The following is a 26,648-nucleotide window of genomic DNA, read 5'->3' on the forward strand; positions in this document are numbered from 1 at the left end:
AATAGAATACTTGTGTGAATAATTAATTTGAAAAATCAAGGCTTTCGCAGAAGCTAGCCAGCAATTATGCAACTGAATATCATCTTTCGATAGCACAGAGCGAGCGAGTCGGGCAAGCAATTTATTCTGGAAAACGTACGGTTCGGTGCAGCGAGCCGGGGAGGAAAATAAAACATCCCCATTTACGATAAAAGTGTTCAAACTTTCGACATAACTCAGGTTCGTTATCTGACTAACAAATAAGGCAAACGAAAGTTTTACGCATCAATCACGGCTCGCGGAGATTCAAAGTTGAAACAATGCTAAGTCACCCCTAACGTATGACTCTCTGGGGCTCACCTAGCCCATCCGCAACCTGCAACAACGAATAAATCCCATTTCCTGTCGCGCTGTTTCTTTCCGAAACCAAAGACTTAACCCCTTCAGATTTCGCATTTATTCCTACCATTCTTACGCTCACCAATTTTTTAAACCTAAACACCTTTGCTGACTTATTTTTTCGCGACATTTATCTAGTCACCGCGAATTGAAATCAGATCAATTTCGAATATCATTGCAATGATTATTTATCGTGGTAAAAATTTTGTTATAGTAGTTTTCTTTCAGAAACTAATAACAACGAGACAACGACAACGATAATGCACCACATAAATATCGATATCTCCATATTTTTTATTTCTAATTCGTCTAATGAGCACCTAAATCCTTTCTTTAAAAAATTTACCGGGTCAAACAATGCCCGGAGAATTTATTAATTCGAGTCTGTAACGTAAATGCGTCGTAAGGATTGACAAGAAACTTGACTTACGCGAGACAAAAAAATTTTACTTCGATCGAATTAAAACTCAGGCTCTAATGAATCAAAACTGTGTCGTGTAGTTACGAATATTTTGAAATAAAAATGTAACGATAAAACAAAGAATGAAAATAAATCAACACCGATATTAAAATTTCCTGACATTACGCAGGTGGTATAGTAACTAAATTCATCTACGCGCAGGTGATATTTTTCCTATTCACCGTTTACCGCACGAATGAATTTCACGTGCGCGACGACGTGCGAGAAATTTCCCACCGTCTTTGGTAATAATTTTAATTAATCGATTATTTTAGTTTCATTTGGCCGTCGTTTCTTGCTCGCGATATAAGCATCGAGACCGACAGAATTCGATCGATATTTCGAGCTCCTTGCCTATTTTGATTGTCATTTTCCGTCGTACTGCGGCGGGGCGTTGATCCCGTTCAAACTGTTCATCTGATTCAAAGCGCTGTGAGAGGTCGTCGGGGGTGCCGGATATCCGTTATGGTTGTGGCCGACATCCCCGTTTGTCTGCCTTTGCGCAGATACGGTCGGACATCCCTGAAACGAGACGGAAAAAAGGGTGGGTCAATATTGATATTCCCAAGCCTGTGCGACGAGTGAAATAACATACCTATTAATTAATTAACAACGAAGAGTACGCGTATGTATAAGACGGGAATCAAGATTGTCGCCAGTTTATGCCGTTGACGAAATCTTGAGACCCCGAACGGTAATTGAGGTGGTCAATTTTTGCTGATTCGCATTTGAACGATTGGTTAATTTTCAGTTGATATTTACCTGTTTGACGATTGTTGTAGTCAATGAAAGAATAACGTACAGATTCGGTAAAAAATTGACGGCAGGCAGAATTGGCGTGGATTCAATGAAATTTTATTGCTTACGTAAATCGGGTATCGGAGATTTTTTAATGCGAGTACGTATAGAGACAGCCTTGTAGAAATTGAGTTCAAAAAAAGAAAAAAACGATGCGTCGATTAGTTGATCCGAAAAAATCGTCGATCGTCTGGCACGTTTCTTACAAACTCTACAATGGTTTCTTTGCACGTATGAATGTGATCGATTTTCGAGGATGTCGCTATTCGTTCAGGAGAGATAAAGGCGTCCAAGTCTTACCCGGTGTAACGGACATCTGCATATTGATCGTTGCGATTTTGGTTGTAAAGGATTTTCTCAATTTTGAGAGTATTTAAAAAGCATTGTAATTATATTGGAATATTTCATTCATTTTCATCGAAATCGCTTGCGCATTTCATGCCGTCTTTTCAATGTTTCAAAATCGCAAATTGCAAATCGTTTCAGATCGATTTTCTTCATTAATATTGCGACTACGTACATTTAATTATTTTTTTCTACAATTATAACCGCAGTATTATAATAATTACATCTCTTTTTGGAATTCTGTTGAGTCTCTTGGAATCGGGATTGCAATATTTGTAGAATAATCAAATAAAAAATGATCAGAAAACTTACCAAGTTCGTCTAATCTAATAATTCTTTTCATTGTAATCTGATTATGTTTTTTCAACCTTCTATTCACCAAGCAGGAAAGAAAAATCGTTGTCAGTCTAGCGATAAATTTCAAAATATGGTTTCCGTCTATCAATATTCTATCGATTTCCGTCATATCCTTTGGTTACTTTTCAGCATCTTAGATGAATCCTCAGACTCTATTAAATCCGTTAATGACCAAAAGTCGCTTAGAACATTTTCAAACGTTTCAATTCGTTTCATTTCCAAGCGAATGGCTTTTTGCGAATAAAAAGAAACACCCAAGGTAAAAAAAGAAAAGCAAAAAACGTGAAGGTAAATTCGCATTCGAGTAAACTCGCTGATATTTTATTCATTGGTATTAGAATCCGAGCCCCCGCTCCTCGCACTGTTCGTCCCCCTCAACTTCCGTTCTTATCCCAATAACCGCCCCTGTAACAGGATGGAAATATTCCCGAAACTGTTGCCCGGGTTCAGTCGGCGAAAGTAAGTTGGCCGGTTCTGTTCCCGGCTCTCGCATGTACGCGAGTTTCGAATTACGGTAGGTGCAGCTAGGCCGCCTAACGAATTCGGCTATTCCCGATTCAACCCCTTCGGAAACAAAGCGAAAGCTCCGGGAACTCGTTGTGTCTAAACTGAACTCTGTTGTAAGTTAAGAGCTGCTGCTGCTGCTGGCTGAGAGCCGAGCGGAGCAGAACGAAACACCCGCCGCTCCTGCCCTCGAAGGTATATTTATGTGCCGCGAGATCCTTCGGAGGCTGGGAAAGCCGATGAAAACTTGGAACTTTCGACGGAAGCTCGACGGGCTTTCGTGCCATTCTTATTGGCACTTAGCATTCCGTCGCACCGTCGGGGTGTTAAATTGTGCATATTGCTCAGCCGGTGGATCCGTTTCGAATCGGATTGCAGGCAGATTCTCGGATGCAGGAAATGGGGGCGGGGTTTAAGTTCCGAATTTGAAAAGTTCCGAAAGCGCTAAATTTTGGATCTTATCCTGGTGAAACTTAAAGTACAGAAATCGAACTCTGACGAAACGGCAAAAATTTCAACGGCCCGAAAGCCGACGCTCAAAGTTTCGAAAGGGCGAAATTTCGAAAGGACTAAATGCCGAAAGATCGTAACTCGGACAAGTCAAAGTTCCGAAAGTACGAAAGTGAGAAAATTTTTTGTTCTGTAAATTTCTGGCTTGGTGAAATTTCATCGCTTTGATCTTTTTTTTTGTTTTGGATTGTCGAAATTTTGTTGATTTCTAAAAGCTTGATTTCTTTACTGTAAGTTTTGCCAGAAAATAATTTATGATCAGGCACTTTCGGTACTTTTCAAATTCGAAACTTCAACCTCGCCATATGGTTACAACTATATTTGTTAAGTAGACCAATTTGAGAGAATATTTTTTTTGTAACCCTAATATGTACCTACGGGAAGTTTTGAAGACTTGAGTAAAATTTTAATCTATTGATATAATAAATTAATATAGTAGCAAGTGGACGAAACCTTGAAACTAGTCCAATACGTATAATATTCCAATTTGTTCAGGAACGGGTTATGAATTTTCTCGAAATGATATCATTCTTTTGCGTGGAAAAATTTTTTCAGATTGAAAGTTAAATTGCTCGATTTAAGAAGTATTGGACGAATAATCCGGTTCTGTATTATATACTCTTCTCGCAAAAATGAAGGGAACAAGAGTATATTCTGAAAACTGATATTTTTGGTTGTAAAACTCAAAATTTATGATCAATTTTTTCTTCATCAATTTCAAACAATTTCTAAATACAGTTTACAAATCTTGTTTTCTTTTAAGTAAAACCAGTTTATGTTTCAACTGTTTGGCTCGTTTGTCATACTTGCAAAAATTTACCGAGAGCTTATGAAACTGCGTACCATTTAGATTCGTCTATGATCGCGCCAGAGTTACAAGGATCTGAAAATAGCTTGCAATTTGACATTAGAGCGACGGAATTCTTAAGAAATTCGAAATCAAGATTGTCGTGGAAATTTTTAACCAACAAAAAAATGGAGAAAATTACTTGGAAAAATGTTGAAAAATTCCTAGGGTGAGAGATTCGTTTTTAGCTTGGACCAACTTGTGTTGCTGGTTGCCACGTGTTCCCATAAATCTGCGCCCGCTCTCAGCAGCCCGGCAATTGAAGATAAAAGTGAAATAAGTCATAGACTTAATTTAGGGGGAGAGACGCCTGGACTTTCTTTCTTAATTACGCGCCCTATTCTGGTTCCGCGGGCCGACCGAAAGGGGTTGAGCTTCTCAAGCGGGAGATTTAGGCATTCCTGCAGGACGAAGTCGGGCTCTTACAGACCCTCGGTGCGACTGTTGCACACTCCTGGAACGGCTACAAAGCGTTATTAAGCTTCTTCCTCTTTCTTTTTTCTCAAGTCTCTTACACTCAGTCATTTTTATCAGAATTATTATTTACGGGCTAATTACTCGACTTGGGCAGGGATTTTAATGCAAAGAAGTACGAGTATCACGTCTCGGTAGTTTGTACACGTACACTTACACACTTACACACTTATATACTCCGGTAATTATCTTGGGTAATAATTAATTCCGTATCTCATTCCCTGAATCTAGCTGGGAGTTTTCAATTCAGGAATTTAAGTTCGCAAAATATGTATGACCTATTATTTTCTTCTTTCTTTTCATTTTTTATTTATCGTATTTTATCTTTATTCTGTCTTTTTTTTTTTTAAACTGTATTTCTACACACCTTTTTTATATTTAGAAACAAGAAGGTATTCGAAGAACCGTCTTTTTGTTAACTCCTTTTCTTCTTCGTTTAGCTTGAACATATTTTTGCAGTAACTTTACTCTTCCGGAATTTGAAGAATGCGGAATTTTAGGAACTCACCTGCTGCCGTCGATAATTAAACGTTTATAACGATGGAAAATGTATGAAAAGCTCAAACTGCGAAGAACGACTTTTCTGTGAAATTTAAAATCTGTGACATCACGAGCTACGGGTTGGCAAAATTATTCCCATAACCTACGTTTTCGATTTGTCTGGATAATAATCAGCAGTGATGTAAATTGAAGAAAACTTTTGTGAACATTTCAAAATTACTAACGTTCTCCGTTTACTTTTGCACGTCAATTTGCAAAATGAATATTTCCAGTCTCCAATTAGTGCGTAATAACAGAGACAACAACGACAGACACACTGAGAAAAGTTTCATTTGTTACAGTAGCTAGAAAAATTCAGTGAAACAGGTGTCGTTAAAAAAAACTGTTGGAATATTGTTGGGAATAAAAAATTATCATGCGGCAAATCTGAATTCTTAGTATCTAAAATCGAAAGTACGATTTGTCAGTAACGAATAATTCAAAAATATATAGGTGAGATAACAAAAAATTCATCCAATCGTGTTAATTGCATCGATACAACGAAATGCCTCGCGGATGAAAAAGTAACCGGGAATAGACGTTCATCTTCAGGTCATTACCGCGATACACGAAGAGGTCTGTGGTTGGAGAAAAACTGAGGGTATTTTTCGCGAGATTTGCGCCCGCGAGCGCACGAGTAAGACATTAATCGCGAGCTTCGGGGTTAGCGAGGGCGGGGGTAGTTTGTAACCGGGGGTGCGAGGGTTCCTGAGGGAGGGAGGGAGGGAGGGCTGGGGATTCCTGAATCGCGTGTCATTTGTCTGTTGATCTCCTGCGGCTGGGAACTGAACAGGTGCCCAACGGGGCTAAAAGCACCGGCCGCTTTTCTTCACGGCAAAAATTAGCACCCCGGAGAAGAGAATATTAAGCATTATACCGTCTCGTTATTTTCCCTGATACCTATAACTCTGATCTGAGGAATTATTTCACCCGGGGGAAGAAAAGTTTCTTGACCGATCGTCAATTATCCGGATTATTTTAGTTGTCCTTGTTCCGTAAGAGTTTGCTCCTCGTTTGTGAATATAGAATAGAATATGATGTATTATTATCCATAGCAATGTTGGACAAAGATAACAGCAAGGTACAGAAAGAACTTAAGACTAGTTAAAGGTAGGCTAAATCTAAGTATACAAGTAAGTAGGTCTACGCGTAGGTAAGAGAAAGCAGAGAAAATATGATTATTTCTCAAAGTTGAAAGTTCAGGTATTGTGAAATTTTAAACGACGGGTGGAGAAATCGAACCAGTTGTGATATCAGATAAGAGTAGCACGATTTTGGTAAAAACAAATCAATTTTTGTATCACCTTCTTTGAAATACGGTGCAGTTTTTTCTTAATGTCAAAAAATTATTTTCGGGTTTGTATCGTCGTTCAATAATTTATGAAATTTTTCGCGGTAGACGCGTCGATAAATAAATTAATAAAGTATATTCTTGATTACGCATGTCGTATACTATATCAATTTTTCTCTGCTGAAATAATGTGAGATAAGATTCAAATTTCAGTAGCTTATAAACCGCGTTCAAATTTCCATGAAAACGTTAAGAAATTAATCCATTTGACGAGAGAATAAAAGAAACGTCGTTGTTTGAAACTGATTTTTTGCTCTTCAGTTTGACAAACTCATTCCAGAGCATAATAATGAATGATCGTATTAGTGATTAGCAAATAATTCACCTATTAAAAAATATTTGAAACGCTCTGCTCGAGATTATAGTATTTTTCGACGCAGTTCAGAAACAGTGATTGTAAATTATTCAAAATATTGTTGAAAATAATTGAAAAGCAAGAGAAACTAAGAAAAATATTTTGCTTTATAAAAAGAAAAAGCACGGATCCAAAATATTTTATCGTTAGAAAATGAATCCGACCAAAATTACAGTCGATCCATCATACAGTTGTCAGTTTTTGTCCGAGTATAGCAATATCGTCACGTCGAAGATCGTTTACAGTGTAGATCTTTATAGTCTCGGTGAAATATTTCAACATCGAGGGTTTTGCAAGCTCACACCTTCGGCACGGCCATCGTCGAGGCGTCGATGAACAATTAAATGATCGGCCACGTTTCGTTAAATTTGACGAGAAGGAGGGAAGTCGAGACGCGATGATCGGCGTATTTGATCATCCCACGGAGCCTTCCGCCTTCATTAATTACCCTCGAAAGCTTATAATTCCTCGCGGAGAGCCGCCAGGAACCGAGTGTAATAATAATAGTTAGAAAACTCGGAGGCGTGCTGGCGCAGGGAGTTGTTTCGCAACTAAACTCGTAATCTCGCAACCTGGGCTTTCCCATGCCCGATTCCCGTTCAACACGGTGTGAGTGCTGCAGCCTACGCCAACAGTTATTGCGTCCTGCTAAACCCAGTCATGCACCGATGGCTTATAATATGTTCTGAATAAATCGACCGTAATCGCGTCCGGGGGAAAACCCGATTCGTTTCCTAATTTCACGCGCCTGCTTCGTTTCGGAAATGGATATTTCGAACCTGAAAACTTCTGCGCTATTTTTTTTTTAATGGCAATTTGAAAAATGATGTATTGAATATTTGACTTACGAGTAACGTCGTTTTATAAGAATTATCAAAAATATTCGATTATTTTTCCTCACAATCGGTTTTTGTTTTTTACTTCCACGAACGACGCGATGCAAAATCAATTCGTGTGATTAAAGTGTCAATTATTGTCATTGTCTAAATTACCAAGTACCTGTTTAATATAATTAGTGAAAGATGGATGAATATTTTTACCTGAAGTTGAAAAATGTTTTGAATGAAGCTACAAATTATTGAAGAACTTTTTCACCGTCAAGACTGCGTACCGAAATATACGAAAGTTTTGTTTCGAATGCGCTGTTCGAAAAAAAAAAAAAACCAAATAATCGATTGATTCGAGTCACGGTTAATAAACGGCAAAATCTGACCCTAGTTAGCTGGAGTTGAGTAACCGATATTAATTTATTATAAAGTTGGCGTGGGTTTTGATTTTTTAAATAAATTGAAAAACGGCAAACGTATAACTGTCACGACTAATCAGCAGTTAAATAGCGGCAAATTACGCAATACTTAAAATTCGCATAGTTTCAATTGGTAGCGCAAACTTGAGTAATCTTCGTAACATAGTTTGAATTTTGATTTATTTATCTTTGTACAAGAACACGAGAAGACGATGTGAAATTTCTGTTTATTCCGAATGAAATCGTCAAAAAACTGGCTGAATGTTTATTTCTGCAAAAAAAAGAATCGTTGGATTATTTATACCCGATACGACCGATTTTGATTCTCACAACAATTCTTCACCGTACAGGGAGAAAAAATAAGAAACGAAAGAAGGCAAGCGCCGACTCGGCAAGAATTCTTTAAATATCTTGTATTTGTTAAGTATTCGCAGTGCGATATAGCGGGAGAGTCGTAAGCCTTTACGACGTACATTGATCCCCTTAAAGTCCCATGTTTCTGGGGCGTCGCATTAGCATATTATCTGCCGGCAGCCCCCCGGCACTCACCACCCGGCTTGGTGCCCCCACCCCTGATTCGCGAAGGACTTTGCAGACACTTGAGAGTTTGTTTTAAAACTCAGATAATCGTTTCGAACTCTCTTCGTCTCGCACCGGCTCCTCGCCCACCCTCCCCGAGGTCCCAGGGGTGAAATTAGACCGGAATAAAAGTTTCTGCTAATTTTTGAACACCTCATAATGCTTTTCTCCCTGGCTCGTTGGTTTTTTTTTTCTTTCTTTCTTTTTTCTTTTTTTTTTATACCATCTTCTCAAACATCGAATTATACCGTATAGTCGTAAACCTTCGTAACTTGAATCGCATACGATTCGGTTGAAAATCTTGCTTGTACAAAAATCGAATTTTTTCAAATTATTTTTATTACCAGATACTCGCAATTTGAGTATTTATTTTAAATTCAAACATAAGAATACTGAAATTACCGCGAAAATCTTGCCGCTGAAAATTTTTTTGAAATTCTAGCAGATTCATTTGATTTTGATCTTATACGATGACTCATTTTATTCCGAAGACTGTTTTCTACAAAGACACTGAAACGCGTTCTTACGTTTTCTGTATCTCATTCACTATTGCTATTAATCGTTCATCGTAATCAATATCCGTGCAACGTTTTAAAATTTAATATTAAACGATGCTGAACGACTGTACTTACTGAAAAGAGTCTTCTGTACAAAACGAGCCGTTGTCGAGCGAAATGAAACAAAACAAATATTAGATTTTAAACAATTTTTAAGTGATTCGAACCGAAGTATCGATATCTGACAAGCTTGTGAGCTTTTGCTTATAATTCCGATACTTTCTATTCTTAAACACATCCTCGATCGTAGGTCAGCAATATATCATTATTTACATACACACTCAATGTGCGATTGTCCGTTGACAAAACTAATGAAAAGTACAGACTTTCGATCAACCAACCAACCCCCGTCAAATGTCTCTGTACTTCGCAAGCTCGTTTTCTGGCAATATATAACAACCAGGAAGCTTCTCCTCTCCGTCGTTCCAATAACGCGCGATTACGACAATCCCCCCCCCTTGTCCGTGCCCCTTCGCTCATTCTAAGAAATCGTCGTCTCATCAACCGATCGACGTGTTTCCACTTCCGTTTCGGCACGCTCGGTCGGCTGGCAACAAGAGACGTCGTTTACAATCAGCATCGCCGCGGCAGCTAGCCGAGCAGCCGAAGATTGAGACAGCTGTCCGTTCCCAGGCAATCAGAAAAACTACCCCATCCAACGGAGGCCTCCCTCACCCTCCTAGATTCCGCTTAAGACGGCGCGAGCTTTCTTTACCGCCTTACTCCGAAGGTGACTGCAAGCTTCGGCTGAGCTCGAATACCCCGAGCATCTGGTTCCGTGGTTTTTAAGATCCTCAACGGTTCTTCCCTTCTTATCTCATTCTTATTTTCACCCCCGGCGCGCTTCAAGACGTCTTCGAAAGGAAAAATGGGGCTCGAGGATCGCAAGTACTTTGCATTTCCTTCGCGGCGTTTGGTTTCAAGCTCGATCCGTTATATACGCGGTTATTCCTTTTTCATCTTTCGACGATTTTTCTCTCGTTACCTTACCGAAGATCGGACAGTACGTCACCGATCGTGTCTTCCGATTTCAGATTAGGTGGATAAAATACTGTCAAAAATCCTTTTCTTAAAGTTTGCGCCGTTGGTTGAAGCGGATTGTCGATCTAAATTGCCCGCATATTTTTGTCCAGTGATTGGACATTGGAAAGCGTTTTGCTTCTACAATTACAAAATCTTTTATTTTACAGTCACTTCGATACCTAATCAAAATCCTCACATTCGACATATTTCTTTGCATCATTTAAAAAATCAAACTTACAGTAAAATTCTCCCATGCTTTTTGACAATTATTTTCGACAAGTATGGAAACATGCTAAAATATTTCTATATAATCTCGTTATCAAGGCTGATGGCGAGACAGTTGGCAGAGAGACAGAGGTAACTCCTTTGTAACAACGTCACGAACACGCGCCAACCGGAGACAATCGAATCGCCAAAGATGTCTGAAGGACGTTAAACCGCGAAGCTTGAAATACCCGTTGTGCAAATTATCCAACAGCCAATTCCTTTGTACTCCTTCGACATTATCGGAAAATATATATTACGCACCAACGTACACGTTGGTTATTGCATCGGGAGTGCGAAACATGTAAAGCTATCAATATCCAGTTATATTCAAAGCTGTACGTAAGAGACGGGAGTTGTTGTACATTGTCACCCGAGAAAGCTTTCAGCAGAAACGTTTTCCAAGAATGTAATTACAACATCGTTCAGGCCCTGCTCGATAAGAGAAGGGCAACGCACTCGGTATAAGGCACGGCGTGATTTTCTCGACGAAAAGAACGTCGCGGTTCGCGTCGAATTTATCACGAAGATTTAATTGTGTTCGGGTATCAGGTGACACCTCATTATACCTTTATACTTCCCTACGCTTTGAACGATGTCATTACACCCCCCGTTATTATCTGCGCCGATAATTGATTGACTCTCTTGTCATCCCCGTCACCTGTAGCTCCTGGTGGTCTTAAGTACTGATTGATTATAGCCATTGTACCGAATAGTGCATCGTAACTAAATGACGTCGTTGACAAAAGGCGAAAAAGCGTCTGCCTTTCCGGGGAAAAATGCTTTTATATCATCTTGTACAAAACGATGTGAATGATTTCCTATAAAAAAAAAAAAAAAAAAACGACTAATTACGAAGTTTGAAACAAGGAAGAAATCAAAGGTACTATTCGAACATGTATACTTTGTACGTTAACATTTGTTTTACTAAAAAATATTAATATTTTGCAGTGTATTGACGCATGTTTTCAGAACATTACGGAACCATGGTCACTACGCTTGCCGAATAACAATTGATGATAATGAGTTGAACGTATGGCTGAGTGAAAAAATTAATGACAGCTTTATATTTCTGGAAAACGTCGAGGAAGTCATCTTGTTTACATTGTTATAATGTTTTTTAATTCTTTTATTATATATTATACATATTGAGCATCGTATGTCGAGAAAAATTATTTTGAGAATCGTGTACGATAAAGCTTGACGTCTAATTGCGATTAAAAAACATGAGTCAGGGATAGTAAAAAATACGAATCGATTCGCATATCGTGCGGATTGAGAAAGGAAAAGAATTTATTATATGAATTGATACTTCCGTGTTTCGAGTGTTTTAATTATATCCAGTTGGAGCAACTAATTTGGCTAATATTAATTAAACCGAGTGTACACAAAACTATGGCATGTATATTATAACGCGAATACCTATATTCCTTGTGTGTAACTTACATCCACCCCGGCTGATCCTGTACCAACTCGAGAGAGAGAGAGAGAGAGAGAGAGAGAGAGAGAGAGAGAGTTTGAATAGAGTCGCTTGGCGGGTCTACGAACCCCTGGAGAACGCGACGAGGGTGTAGCGAAGGGGTAACGAGTGAGGGGAATTTGCATATTATAAGTAGTGCACCTTACCAAGCCGATACCATCGTCAAGATATCCGAGGATTTCTTATTCCACACACGTTATTTCATGATTTTCACCCACATACACTGCCGGCCAAAAGCTTGGGTTGAAATTACTTGCCGCACTAAAGGTTAGATGGCGGACTCAAAAATAAAGGTCATATAATTTCCCAAGCGGCGTTTCAAAGAAGACTAATTTATCTCCACTTTGATTTTTTACAAAATACTCTACGATTTTTTTTAGCCCCGAGTTTGAAAAAACTCGTATTAGATGAGGTGAGAGACGCGATTGACAATTTTTTTGCGTTAGAAAGCAAGTTCAAAAGTTCTTTGTTTAATTCATACGTATAGTTTTTGTGTTACGTTATTTCCCAAGCTTTCGTTTCAAATTTAAATATCATTCTCGAAATCATCTTACGCGTGGATTTAACTAACTTTGCAATTTCATTTACTTCTCCGACAACGAAAACAGAAAAAGGCTTAATCGCTTTTGTTATTATGCGGGTATAAAATAAACGAGCAATATTATATCGCTTTCGCCTGTAATTTCTGCCGCAAGCAGAACTGCTTCACACCGTCAATATTTTGGTAGGCAAATTCGTTACGTGATATTCGGACCTGGCTTAAGATGTATCTTCTACCTGCGGAGATTTCGCTAAGATAGGCACAGGATTAAGACGGTCCAAGATAACTCAGCGTTCCGCAGTGTGTATATTGTTTTCATACAACGCTGTTGCTTTAGGATAATCATCGGCCTTAGCGTTCAAGCTGCTGTCGCAAAATCGATGCATCGAAATCGCTCCAATTTCTCGTCGATCTTGTTTTCTACCCGGATTGATCTTTGCATTTAGAACAATCGATCAACAACTTTCTCGACATTTTTCTACGAATGTTTTTGAAAACGCGGATCGGAAATACAGATTTAAAGTTATGGATTTTTTCTCATTATCTTAACCATCGCGTGTCGTGATGATCTAGCAGAAAGCGTCTTTCTCTTTGGTGGTTAAATTTTTTTCGACAACTTTTCATCACTGAATCTTCTAACGTAACACCTCTTTTCTAATTTTCTTCAAAATTATACTTCGGTGACCGTAAAGCAGGAAACAGTACAAATTATATGGTCATTAAAAAGTTCGATCCTTTTTCATTTGAGCTTTAAACAAGAGTAAAAACAAAATTGAAAAACCGAAGAATCCAGAAGCAGTCGTCGATTTAATCTGAAAAGCCAAACCGAGGTGCCGGGTCGGCGAATTTAACCAGGATCCCAAGTCTCGGTAACAAGGATCACTCGAAAGTCTTATAACTCGTCCGAATTGAATTCTGCCGAGGTACAAGGGGCAGGTGGGCATCAAGGAAGGTGGCTCCGGATCGTTAAGGTATGCGACGAAGCCTCGGAGGCCAAGGAGAGGAGCGGAGAGCTTAATTAATAAGGACATGCGATATCCCACTCATACAAGAGCTGCCGATGCCTTATAGGGCAGGCATAGCGCGCGGGGAATCCTTTGTCGTCGAGGACCCGCGATCCGCTTCGCTCTCCTCGTCTTAGGACACGTGTTGTCTTCGGTGTCGGGAACCTAGACCAACCGGAAGCCGCCCTCGAGCCCTGGATGCAAAGACGTGGGAGCAGCTCGGGTTCAACGCCGGGGTTCAAATATTCCAAGTTACAGGCGAGGGAGATTTGAGATCTTTCGAGCTATCGCGTACCTAGCTGTGCGTGCACTGAAAACATTGATAACCGTCTCACCGTTTCGCGAAAAAATTGTTGCAGTATCGAATTTTCCAATGGGTGAAACTTTAATTCGTAGGATTTAAAAATTTAACAGGTCGATGTGTGTGAAAATGCCTGGATGTAGAAAGGTGAGAAACGTACAAAGCTCGGATGTTGAATTGCCAGAATTTTTATATACCACCTTTTATAAATGTTTGTTATGTGTTGAAAATAAAAAAAGTTAGGAAAATAAATCAAGGTATGGAAAATTCGAAGTACAGAATTGTAAATTTTCATCATTTTTCTTTAACATTTACGGTTCTATATTTTTGACTTTTCCATTTATAGACATTCTACATTTTCTAATTCTGTTATAAATTTTGTATCTTAGCAATTTTCGCATCGTAATCCGCTCGTTTGACCGTTCTACTTTTAGAATTCCATTAGCAGTTGAGATCAGAAGGGTGAAATAAAAATCGGTTTGTCAAGGGTTGAAGAAACATTTTTTTAAACGTGACAAGTTTTTTTCCTCGACAACATAAACGGGGAAGGTATGGAAGAAATTTAATAAAAATGTTGCAATGTGTTGGACTACTTTTTACATAATTTTCAAGCCTTTCTTGAGGTGGAAAAGTTTATATCGTGGTTTAAAAATAAAATTGCCTTTCGAACAGAGGAATTTCACGCTTTCAATTCGAATTCTTTACCCTCGGTAACATGAAATAAAAATCTCCGGGAAAACAAGCGACGGGTTAAATTTCGTGAATATACGCCGCTGGGCTAAAAACGGCTTGCGTGACAGAAATAATTAAGTCAAATTTGTCGTCATAGAGGCGATAATGCATCGTGAAGATGAAGTTTGCCCCGACGAAGAAGAGCGGAAGAGGAGGCGAAGCGAGGGCGCCACGTGACTCGGGGTGAATTTCCTCAGAGGGGGGAGAACTGGAAGAGAAATTGAGACTGACAGCGCTGTTTAGCGGCTCAAGTAGTACCGTTTGTTGTGTGAATAGTTGAGATACCTACCTTCCCACCTGCCTACATGCATACATTTAGGGATGGATAAACCGAGGGGATTTACTGACAGAATTCTAGAATCCTCGCGGCTTCCACCCTAAATCGTGTATTTGGGTAACACCTCCCTCACCCTCCCCTACCCTCCTTTCCCACCGCACCCTCTACGTGACGATCATCGCGGTTGGTTTCTTCGACAAATCGACCCGAGTCTCTGCGATATAAACAAGTGAGTCAGGCCAGTAAATAAGCCAATTATCGACGTTTGCTAAGCGTCTCGACGTTCGTTCGATTCTGGACCAGTAACGCGACCCTTGATTAGACAGGTTTTGTTGTGCGAATTGCGTCTGCGGTGCGGATTGTCTGAGGAAAATGTAGAAGAAGAGGCGTCTTCGTCTTTCAATGCGATAAAGAAATATATTCAATCGAATGTCGTATATATTTGAAATTCAAATTCGTTTTTTGCTCGATTAAAATACCGTCGATAATTGGGCCAATCAATTGTCGATTGGCTTTGTTAACGCTCTGCCGTATCTTAAGATTCGAGACGTACTTCGCTTCAGACGCTGTTTAACTGTTTGCTCTGGTAGGAAGAATAGAAAGTTTTAAAAAAAAAAACAAACAAAAAACAATCTCCAATTGATTAATCATACATCATTACGAGTGGATAAAACTTCGCTCCCTTATAAAGTTTCGATTAATCGAAAAACGCGTCGAGTAACGATGAATGTAACGATTTACGTTTGTCCGATCCAGAACAAGACACAATTTATCAGTTAGTCGATGTTACCGGAGATTGAAGATGAGTTACTTGTCTCTTGATGTGGGCCAGAGTAGCGGAGGGTGGAGGATGCAGAGCCATATTTGCGAAGACAAGCCTCTCCTCGTAGTCATATTCGCACAGGATTTTATTTTCGCACAAGTAAAATCTGTCACCCACGCAGAATCTGGAATGAAAAAAATCAAACGCTGTAATTTCGTGGAAATAATTTTATATTTAGATGAAAAACAACTCCAGCTTTAGTTAGAAAATTGCCAGGACGCTGAATTTTTTGTAATCATGAATAGAAAATGTTTATCGGGATAAATGTAAATTTATAGCATGTTTAATTCGAATATTTTGTTTATTTACGATTAATGAAAGTTTGATCATTTAAACAAATCTGTTATCTTACAATTAGTGCGGTTCTGAACTTGAGCGAAATGTTTTTCATTCGGGAATAGTTGAGAATTTATCGGGCGCATTTATAGGTTTCCGAGTCTATTTGCAGAGACTAACCGTGGCGGTTTCAGAGATAGGAAAAATTCAGTAAGTGAGTTAGGGACTAGGCCGAGCAATAAGGCGTGTTAATTTCCCTTCGACTGCTTTCCTGCAGGCGGGAACTGGCGAGGAAATTGCGAGGAAAAGGAAGAAAGAGAGGTAAAAATAAATACAGTGAAAAAGTAGAAAGTGAAACAACCGGCGAAACTCTCATCGCTTTCAGCCTTGTGGAAATCTTGAAGGCTATTTAAATGCAAATTTTTACTTAATTCGCAGGAAATAAAACGTTTCGTTTATGTACACTGCTGCAGTTTACCATCGCCGATTAAAACTCGCCTTCGCAATGCTCCGATGGTTATCTATTTATTCGTTGCGAGGCGAACGAAATCTTCGATAATTTAACACGGCTGTATTTTGTGAAATTTTTATCATTTTTCCAAAGTTTAAAGGTGTTTTCAGAGCTCTTCGGTTTCAAATACGATTGATTTGAGTTTACGTTGGTTATTTTTCCCGTAATCGTTCAAGTTATTTTACATGCAGAAAAACTAACTCTAATAATAAGTGTTTACGTATAAGACGAAAACTGATCGGTCGCGTTCAGATGCAAAATTTCATGGTAATTAACGGAAAATTGTAAGAATTGTTGAGGTTTCCAAGTCCTAGGTCTGTAAATTCAAAGTTTAAATACATTTTCAATTCTTTACAAATATTTTTCTCTTCGAATCTCGACACCATCAATTTTTTTCATTTATAATTTTCAATGATATTTCAGGTACGTGCGAAAAAAAAATTGATAGCGAAATATATAGCATTGCAGTTTTCGTAATTTTTGGATACAAAGATGAAATAAATTCAAGTTTGCGAAGGGGAAAAAAATGTAGTCATCTGAAAATATGACGTTCAAGCAATCGCGAGTTTACTTTTTATTCCCCACAATTAAAAAACTGTATCATTCCATCAACCAGTATTTTACTCCATTTTCTCTTCACGGATCTGCAGAATTCTGTCCTAAATAGTCGATTGTAAAAATAATAGGCGTGTGGAAAACGATGAAAGGCGAGTATGAAAAAATGGCCCCAAACGACGCGGAAATCGGTCGCGTGCGTACAGCAATGGGACGAGAATCTCTCCTCTAATCAGCAAAGCATTTGGCATTCTCTTATTCGACGGCGTTTAAATGTTTCCCCATGACTCTAGTAAACAGCCGAGGTCCTCGGGGTACGTGCCCAAAATGCGATATTGAGGGAATAACGCGAATTCGCCGCGGTGCTGTGGGTTATACGGATCGGCCAACTGTCGCGCCTTGGCTCAACGGCCCTTTAAAATCTCAGGCTTTATGTACCCCCTTTTTTATTGCCAGATTCAAAAGTCGAATTTCAGAGACGTATCTGGAATACATACGCATAATCGTATTATGTACCCCATAGGTGCACACATAAACCCACGTGTCTAGTTCCTTCAGCGAGTTTCCATTTGCAAACGTTAGCGCAAACTTGCAGCAGGCTGCGTTCAGGGTTCGAATTCAGAGTCCGTTTAGAGTTTTACGGGTTGTAACGTCTGATTTTTTCCTTATCCTTACAATTTTTCATTTCTTCTTATCCTTCTTCTTCCGTCGTTCTTTTTTTTTCACTTTTTCTGCATACAAATTTTATACTTCTCTTCGCCCTTTGCCGATCCGTGTGGTAAGAATTATTATTCTCTATCAAGTTTACGCCGATTTTTCAACGGCTGACGACTCTAAAATCGTTTTGTCACGATTAAGTCCAACAAGCTCTTTTAAATTCGTGTCAGCTCCACGTAATATTATTACTCTTGACGGAACCTCGATTTTGCCCTTCCCTCCCCTCACCTTCCGTCCCATTTTCCCTGCCGCATGACAAGCGTGTCCAAGCGATTTGTCCAACAAACGAGATTGTAATGCTCTTCTCCATCTCCATATAGAAATCAAGGGAGCAAAAAAGGTATGGGGATGCAAATTTCTGGAAGAACACTCTTCAAACATCGATTCTGGAAATCCGAGTGGTAACGGAAATATTTTTTCGAGCATGCGTAAAGTGCCCCATTTCTGAACAGTGCGGTAAAACGACACTGGCGCATGCGCACTTTCAGATAACTAAATTTTACGTACGGGTGTTACGCACCGCCAGTGACGTTATTGGGCTAAGTTCAACCTGAAGTTTGCGCGTTTAGGTTAGGTTTCATGCAGCTGAGCCTATGCCTTTGGACCTCTTGATTGTCCTCAACCTACTTCTTCGAAATTATTGTCTATCATTCGTTTGCTTCTCAAATCGAATTTTCCTTCACTGGTGTTGGAAAAAATAGCGCGTTCTACGCGTGCGGATGAGTGATGTCTGAGTAGTACGTTTACAGCACTCTTCGGAAATTGCCTACTTTCCGCACTTTTAACACAATATACCGATGACGAGAATATTCGAAAAGACGATTAGTTCGGTCGTTCTTTTCTTTTCCCGTACAACATTCGTAAGCGACACAAGAAATAGTGAAATTTTCGGAGTAAAAATAATTCAGGTGAAATCGAGAAACTTCATGGTTAAAGTTTGCACGGTGGGGTTTGAAGTGAGGTGGGAACCTCCTTGGACGGAAGGATAATAAAAGTATTCCATGGCAGTATACTGCAGTTGTTGTGTATTCAAGGCAGTTCCCTCTCGGCGGATCCTGCGTTCAACCTCACCAGGTCGGATCTTCGCTCGGGGGTTTATTTCAGCGCTTATGTAAATGCAGACGTGATTTTTTCGCCACCTCTGCACCTGCCTCGTTTACCAAACAAAAACCTGAACAACTGTACACAAACGAAAACCGACAGACCTTTGACGCGATTTTTTTCACACGATTGAAGACCGAAGACCCGTAATCGCGTTGAGGAAACCTCGCTCTTCCGCGTCTCAAAATATTTCTACAAACTTCAGGCATTGAGTAGTAAAATAAAGAAAAGAAACAGCGTTGAGTAAGCGAAATAATGCGTTACGTAAAATGTGTGAAGAGAGAAAAATTAGAGGAGCGAAACACTGGAGTGCGAATCGTGGAACATGAGGCATGTTGGCCATAAAAAGCAATGCTCCCTCATAACGGCACACGATAAGTATGCGACGTAAAATAAAATCGATTCGTACAGCATCGAACTAGGCTCATAAAATGGGACATTAGAGGGGATGGTGGTGTATAATGGTGTTATGATTTCGAGGAAAGATACGTGGCGTGTTTGGCGATAACGCGATAAGGGTAAAAACCGCTAAACGCTTTGGGCATTAGCTATATTTTTATAGTACCGAATGCTAATGTCGTTATACCGTAAAAATGTGATTCTTCAGAAACGCTTCGAGAGTCCCGCCAACTTCAGAGGCACGAATATCAGGTGTAGATCGTATTGATTACTCTTGATCACTCTCCCCAGATGTACCGCGATTCTTATCTCCACCACACATGAAGTATAGGTAATAAGATTTTCAATTGGTGCACAATATATTACAGCGAATACAACCTGCGTCAAATGTTGTTCCACCATTCCAAATTGTTTATCGTTTCGCTTCCTGTACTTGAAAGAATACATTATAATTAAATAAAAGTAAGGCAATCACGCGGTGTGCATGGAAAATACACCGGTATTGAGGGACACTGTGAAAAACCTGCGTTCTAAAGTTTGGTCGACTCCGTCATGTTGAAACGAGACAGCATTGTCGCAAATTTAGAGATCAGATACAGCAATGAATTGTCAAATGTTCTCCATATCATGTGCCGCGTCCACTGACAGACCGTCGAATTGTAAAAAATCCCGTAGATATTATACAAGCGGGATAAATTGTACAGTCTGTAGAATCCCGGTTTGGCATCCAACGTGAAATTTGGTCGCTCGACGAGCGATGCAAGCGTCTGGTAAGTCCTTGAGTAAAATTTTCTCCGCTTCTCGCCTTGCTCTCTCCACTCGTCTTCTCTCATCTCTGGCGTTTATTGTTATCCCTGATCGCAAATTCCTTCCACCCCTTGGTACTCGGCGTAGCATTCGCTCTTAATTTGCATCAGGCCGCAAGAGGCAGCGGCTTGGCGCGGCGAGTCTAACGCGTTTAGCAGAGGCTCGAACCCTTAATCAGATCTTCCGTCGGTGAGGTGCGGGTCGGAGGCGGCAGTCATGCGACTTCGAAAGGTGGGAAGGGCGGAAGGGGTTGCAGCGTGCGCTCGAAGCCGCCGAGGAACTGGAAGGAAGGAAGGAAGGAAGGAAGGAAGGGATGTGCGAGGAGCCAGGTTTCCCGGCTAAGGTGCCGCTAAGTGTGAAGTTAATGGAGTCAAGATGCTGCCACCTTGAGAGACAGAGGCGTCTGCCACAGGGATCTACACAGACGTCTCACAATCCAGGTGCCATCCCCGTCTGCCTCCCATACACCACCGTTTGATTATTTAAAGGCAGTCAAGGGCTTCTCTCTCGCCTCTGTATTGTTTGCAAAGGCGCAAACGTCGTTAGCCTCGAGAATTCTCCACACTATAACGCACCGTCAGATTCGGTGGTGGAATAATTTTCAACGTTTTCCCGAAGCCATCCCTTGGAAACCATTTTATCCCTGAGCTTAATTCAATGTACATATAACTAAACAGAAGTCACGCTGTTTCTCGACGCGACGCTATACGTTTAGTCCGAATCGCATCGTTGTTTGCTATCCAAAATTCGAACGCGTGAATTGTTACTGAGGGGGTGGGATTCGAAAAAATGTAGATCGGCGGTGTTGTTCATCGAGTGGGATATTGGAAAACTGTGCGCTTACGCCGCTGCGTAGGTATTAATACAAACACGGTTGAAATAAATTGAAATTTGTTTCGATGATGAGCGGGCGATACGATTCAACTGTTAATTAATTCAAACCATGAGGGTATCAGGGGCGGCGTGGCGTGCTAATTCGATCAGGAGTGCGTTCACTCTGCGGACAGTAGGGGCTGGTTTGGCCGGCGACAGTCTCGACGATCAGCCCAGCCGTGATTTGACGTTGCTATCTGAGCGCCACCCAGGCATACGGTTAAGCGTCACTCGGTGTTCCGTTTAATTTCCTAATAGTCCTCACCCGAGTCTCTTCTCTCCAGCACCGACTGTAATTGACGCAGTGTCAATCATATCGCTAATCAGACTTTCCCCGTTCCGCCGTGTCGAACAAATTCTCGTTTCGTTCAATGTGATTGGTTGGGAAATAAATGTACCTTCAACCTAATACCCGAATTATCCATAATTCGGTTGGGTGGAACCTGTGCGTTCGTCAGTTTCATCTCAGTTTCTGAAACCTGGAAAATCTGCAGACTTTTCAAACGGACGAGGCAAACAAATACCCACAAGAATAGACAGTCGCTGCAGACATTTGCGTTTCAACCCCTTCGCTCTCGAGCGTAATCTCGCGCTCCTTTCTCTAGACCATATTAATCTATATTAATGACCAGGATTAAGCGTGAAATTAAAACATCTACTCCACCGACCCACCCAGAGGGAGGCGCACTTATACCGGGTATTACAATGAAGCCTGAAGGGTTGAATATATCGGGATGAAAACGCGATACGTCTGTATTAAGGGATCGCGGAGCGGTTCCGCAACGAGAAATGACTGGCGAACGTCAGTAATAGGGTCGAAATATTTCACCCCTAGCCGAACAAAAGATCCGAGTTATGCAATGCTGATATAATTCAGAAGCTTCCCGGTTATATCATGACAAAGAAGGCAATTTCTCTGTGCCACTTTACTCGTGGCGAGTCCAACGGTTCCTTGACGTGGTCGCCGGTTTCCCACACCATTTCTCATAATATGTAACTGCAAACTGTAGAACCGTCTAAACACGTTGTATAATACGGTCGCCAATTACATGCGAGAGCCGTGAAATCATACACATGTCATAATGCTCAGGGAGGTGGAAAGGCTCGATCGAACGAGGTTTTGGTGAAGATTGTACGTGTTCGTTGGCCCCTGGAAATGCGGCGAGAGGAGCCCAAGCACGACTAACTCAGTCCTCGAAGACGATAGAGGGAAAATGACGTGCAATCAAATCAAAGATTATTTCCTCCAATAAAGTGGAACGCATTTCTTGGAGTAGCGCGGGAGGACTCCGAGGTTATAAATCTCCTGTAGCCCGGAGCGGACACTTATCAGTTTCAGAGTTGAGATATAGTCCTCAGGACCGCCGGGCGTTTGTCTCTGCAAATTGACGCCAGTCGAGTTATTAACTTCCTCGGCGACAAATTCGCGAAACTTTGTATAGTCCGTTTCACGCTAGAACTAATCGGATTCAACTTCATGAAATATCTCACAGTGCACGCTGCGTTTTGACTCACATCGAGACTCCGGGATTTCTAATTTCCATCATTGTATCGATCAATTTACAACCGTATGGTCATTTGAATTAGCCCTGCAGGATCGTGTGGAGTGCAGATCGTGTGCGTTATAGCAACGCGAATGGCGCCAGCAGCTGTAACAAACTTAGTTTCCATGCAGTCCAACCAAGAAGGGATTAAGTATGACTTAGTACTGAAGTTGCGATCATTAGCTGTGTGGTCTTCTCAGCTGCTGGCCAAACTTCCTCTTAACTTGCTAGAGACCGTAGGGAAGGACGCGCTAGCTACGGGTTCTATTCCCTTCAGACATTGTTAGACTTCGCACTGTATTTCTTTTCTGCACTCACTACCATGCTACAGATTTCGTGCATGAGATAAAGATTTCCATAACACTGTACCGTAGTGTTACACTCGTGTTCTTTGGGTGATCGGTAAAACGGACCGAGTGTCAATCGTAGATCGATGAAGTACTGGTTCACGAGTGTTTGCCATCACCGGATTCAATCTGAACAAGACGGGCAGCCAATGATTTGAAGACCTCGATTATTTCCGGGGAAAAGAGGGGAACCGCGGTTTGTCGCCGATTGCGATAGTTCAGGTGTTCACACAGCCGTGAAAACCGACAGATGGGTATCTCACCCTCAAGTGTACGATTGAGATCGTGCTACAAGATGTATAAGTGTATATAAATAGGAGGGTATTATGTCGGATTGGAACAGTACGTCCTTGTGGTTACATCGCTACGAATCACGCGTGAGTATGATTGTTAATAAATAGTATAATAGTTTTACAAGTTCTCATACGCGTCTTGGTTGGCACTTGATTTGTTTCTTCACTGCAATGGAAAGTAATCGAATTCCAGTCTACGAAAATCTCTAATATCGTCTGTCAGTTTTCAAGCACCGTGCGTGAATCAGAATCGCATAACTGAAAGATGGGACTTGTTGTTTAGCTTGGGAACGTTTAGCGATCACTGCGTGTCCAAAAATCTTAGCCGATACTACGTCTGTACGGTATATTTTGACGTGATAGAAGTGCGGTGACCGTTATCCACAGCCCGAATCTTGCTGCCGATGCGGAAAGAAAAACAAATTAAGAAACAATTATAGTGGTGTGTCGTAGATTATTGATACGAAGTAATCAATTCAGCCAATCAAGACATGCTTGAAACTGATTAATACGAGCAATCAAGCCTCAATTAGATACCGAATCACAGTACAAGCTCGTGACTGTGATCAGATGATCAGCGATAAGAGTTACCTGTTCTGTAGCCAACTCTTTCCTCCTCTACGACCCACGTAATTATTTTCATTCATTCGAGTCATATCAGCTCAATTTCTACGCAGAGACAGCATGAAATTCTACGGCATAATTGTTCTCTTGGCGCTTGTCACCTTCGCCCATGGCCTACCTACCAGTAGTAAGTTGCGATCACCACAGTTTATTAGGTAAATTTAGCCACCGAATTTTTATTAATACGATTGTATGATTGTCTGAAACCCAGCGAAAACGAAGCGATCCATTAGCGACAATCTGGTATCGCTTGTCGAGAGTTTTCAGGAGACAATGAAAACCGGCGACGAGGACTTGGGAATCCCTGTGTTGGAGCCTTTCGAAGCTGATTCCATTGACATATCTATAGACGAGACTTCAGTAGCGTGAGTAAGAGTTCATCAGCATCTCGATTCCGATCTAATGAAGATTATTTTCGTTCCACGCAGATTGGACGGCAATCTGAGTAACTTGAAGGTCGCGGGTCTGTCTAATTTCTCGATCGACACCTTGACGTTCAGTCTAATCGGAATCAGGTTCACCTTCGCTTTCACGTGGCCTAGTATCACCTTCAGCACGGGATATTCCATCGAAGGCACGGTTTCGAATGACATAGCGGTATACGGCAACGGGAATGCAACGTAAGTTCCGCACTAGCACGATACCTCTGTCGAGAAGCCTTTGGCAAGGTTTTGGATCGACAGGAGAGAATCATAACTGCATTATTAACTGCAATATTATCATTTGCTGGGGTTGGTTTTCTAGAACAAATTACGCGGAGAATCTTTACCACCGATGTAGGGTATTTAACTTTAGTAAAACTGGGTAAACGTGCCTCGATCGATCGTTATGTTACAGTGGCGAGATCACCAATCTAGTCGTTTCGGGAACCGCCGCGCTATCCGTGAGCAATTCGTATCTCTACATTCGCAGTTTGACGAGCGAGATCAGCGTGGAAGATACGGAAGTGAGTGAAATGTGCTATCCACACTCATGCCTTCTTGAGTTCTCTCTTCTCTTTCGTCAATAATGATTTACTTGACAGTTCGCGATCACTGGAATCTGGAATGACGACGACGTGTCGAAGCTCATAGGGGATGTGGTCAGTGACATTGCCCCAGTGCTCGTCGAGGAGTACCAGGACGAGATCACCACCGCTGTCAATGAAGTAGTCACCGAATATGCCAACGACTACCTCGGCACTATGACTCTGGCCGACCTCATTGGACTCCTCGGATAAGTCAGTGCGGTTACTTGCTGGCGAAACTTCAATGTACAGCAAAGCAGCGATCAGATGTTAATCCTTCCTTCGAATGCAGGATGAAATCGAGTGAATAAATAGATCGTTGACGAACAAGCTGTAAAAACGATATATCTCACGTTACCTTCTACGAGAATTACGAGTTCATCGTTAATGATGACAAGTAACGATTTCCAGAACGAATTCAACATATACGCGCAGTCAGTCTTGAAACCACGAGGAAAACAATGTCTTGAATACTCTTGATTTTTGAAACCGTCAAACACTGTACTAGTCGAGCGAAAACTTGACAGGTGACGGATTCGTACCTCGAATGAAAATTGGCGTTGTTCGTAGTCTGCGAAGTGGGAAACCCCCGAAGGATGGGGTGGTGGGCTGTTGGGCGGCGGGAGAGCAACAAACATAATTCAAACTTACGGGCGCCGCAGTATAATTACCGAATCTTGTAGCGGGCTCGCGGAGGTTGTCCTAAAACTTTGATCTAGGAGAGGGTGCGGAGGGTGGAACCAGCAAGGCCGCAGATAGAATAATGCCCCAAGGCTCGTTACAGCGGGGCCAGGTTGAATTTGACTCGGCCAAAATTTAAGCCGAAAGGTCCGTCTTCCTCGCGTCCCTCTTCACGGTGTCCTTCCCTCGGTTCCCCCTTATCTTCGGTGTGGCAGCTTGTTTGACTTCCGGCGCGGTGTCTCAGCGTGACCGGACGTACTTGATAACTGAATATCCTAGAGCCTCTTCTCTCAGCTAAGCCTACCGGTAAGCCTCTCCAAGGGTTGGCTTACATTAATCGAGTTCCTCCGAACTTCTATGGCTGATGCTCACACCGACTTTCGCCAGAAGATCCACCGCCGCTCGGGCAATTATCATCTTCACATCGTGCCTTTTAGCTCCATCCCCGAGGCTTCGAGTCCTCGTTACTCGAGCGAGAGTCGGAAGGATTAACCCGTCGAAAGACGCGAACGATGAAGAGTATCCTCATATTTCTCAATAAACGATAAATCACTCTTAGAAATATCTATATCTGTACGGGGACGTATAACGCTCTCTTATAGATCTCTCTCCCTCTCTCTCTCTCTCTATCTATCTTTCTCCTTCTCTCCCCATCCCCTTTGATTCTCCCGATGCCATTAATCTATGGTTATCTATGGCGTGTGGCGGATAAGTGCGTTCGAATGAGCCATTTCACCCTTGGGAGTTAAAGCCCTGAGAGAAGATCGAGGAATTCAGTGCCGAACTAACAGAAGGGCGACTCGAGACTGCCTGCTCCCGCCTTTCTTCGCCCTTCGGCGACCAACCGACGCCGCCCTTCGTGATGAGCTGTGCAAAACTTGACCACCACTCTCATCTCCTTCTTCTCTTACCAATCCGTGGTATCCTTCGACTTAATCGAAATTCGCTTATCGGTCAGACGTTTTTCTCAAATGCTCCAACTAAAAACCCATTAGAAACTAACGTCGGAGAACACAGTATAATCAAGAGTTAACTTCAAACTCAATCGAATTTTCAATCAGCAAGTACAACTACAGTCACGTTCAGGCATGGATGCCATAGATGAACAGATTCACTAATCGCGACTCGGTGTGCTTACGAAGAACTTATATCGTACGTACTGTCTCCG

At 41.3% G+C, this 26,648-nt stretch overlaps 2 protein-coding genes across 4 annotated transcripts in view; one reads left to right on the plus strand and one right to left on the minus strand.

Annotated features, from left to right (window-relative positions):
• Positions 1–601: 601 nt before the first annotated feature.
• LOC124306855 (LIM domain only protein 3-like) overlaps positions 602–26,648 on the minus strand; it is a 104,788-nt gene continuing 78,741 nt past the window's right edge. For 2 of the 3 annotated variants that reach the window (XM_046767951.1, XM_046767949.1), the window contains exons 5-6: positions 15,714–15,870; positions 602–1,360 (exon numbers count right to left, since the gene is read on the minus strand). In XM_046767951.1, the coding sequence (XP_046623907.1) occupies positions 1,205–1,360; positions 15,714–15,870 (313 nt within the window). In that variant the 3' untranslated portion in view covers positions 602–1,204. The remainder of the gene's footprint in view (positions 1,361–15,713; positions 15,871–26,648) is intronic. The other variant, XM_046767950.1, reaches the window with a different exon arrangement.
• On the plus strand, positions 23,112–25,129 carry LOC124306856 (uncharacterized). The gene is made up of 6 exons (XM_046767952.1): positions 23,112–23,253; positions 23,847–23,920; positions 24,005–24,158; positions 24,222–24,413; positions 24,631–24,739; positions 24,818–25,129. Exons 2-6 carry the CDS (start codon positions 23,854–23,856, stop codon positions 25,010–25,012), a joined length of 717 nt encoding a protein of 238 aa, XP_046623908.1. The 5' UTR covers positions 23,112–23,253; positions 23,847–23,853; the 3' UTR covers positions 25,013–25,129.

The sequence above is a fragment of the Neodiprion virginianus genome, chromosome 6 (genome assembly GCF_021901495.1).
Source record: "Neodiprion virginianus isolate iyNeoVirg1 chromosome 6, iyNeoVirg1.1, whole genome shotgun sequence".
Classification (NCBI taxonomy): Eukaryota; Metazoa; Arthropoda; class Insecta; order Hymenoptera; family Diprionidae; genus Neodiprion; species Neodiprion virginianus.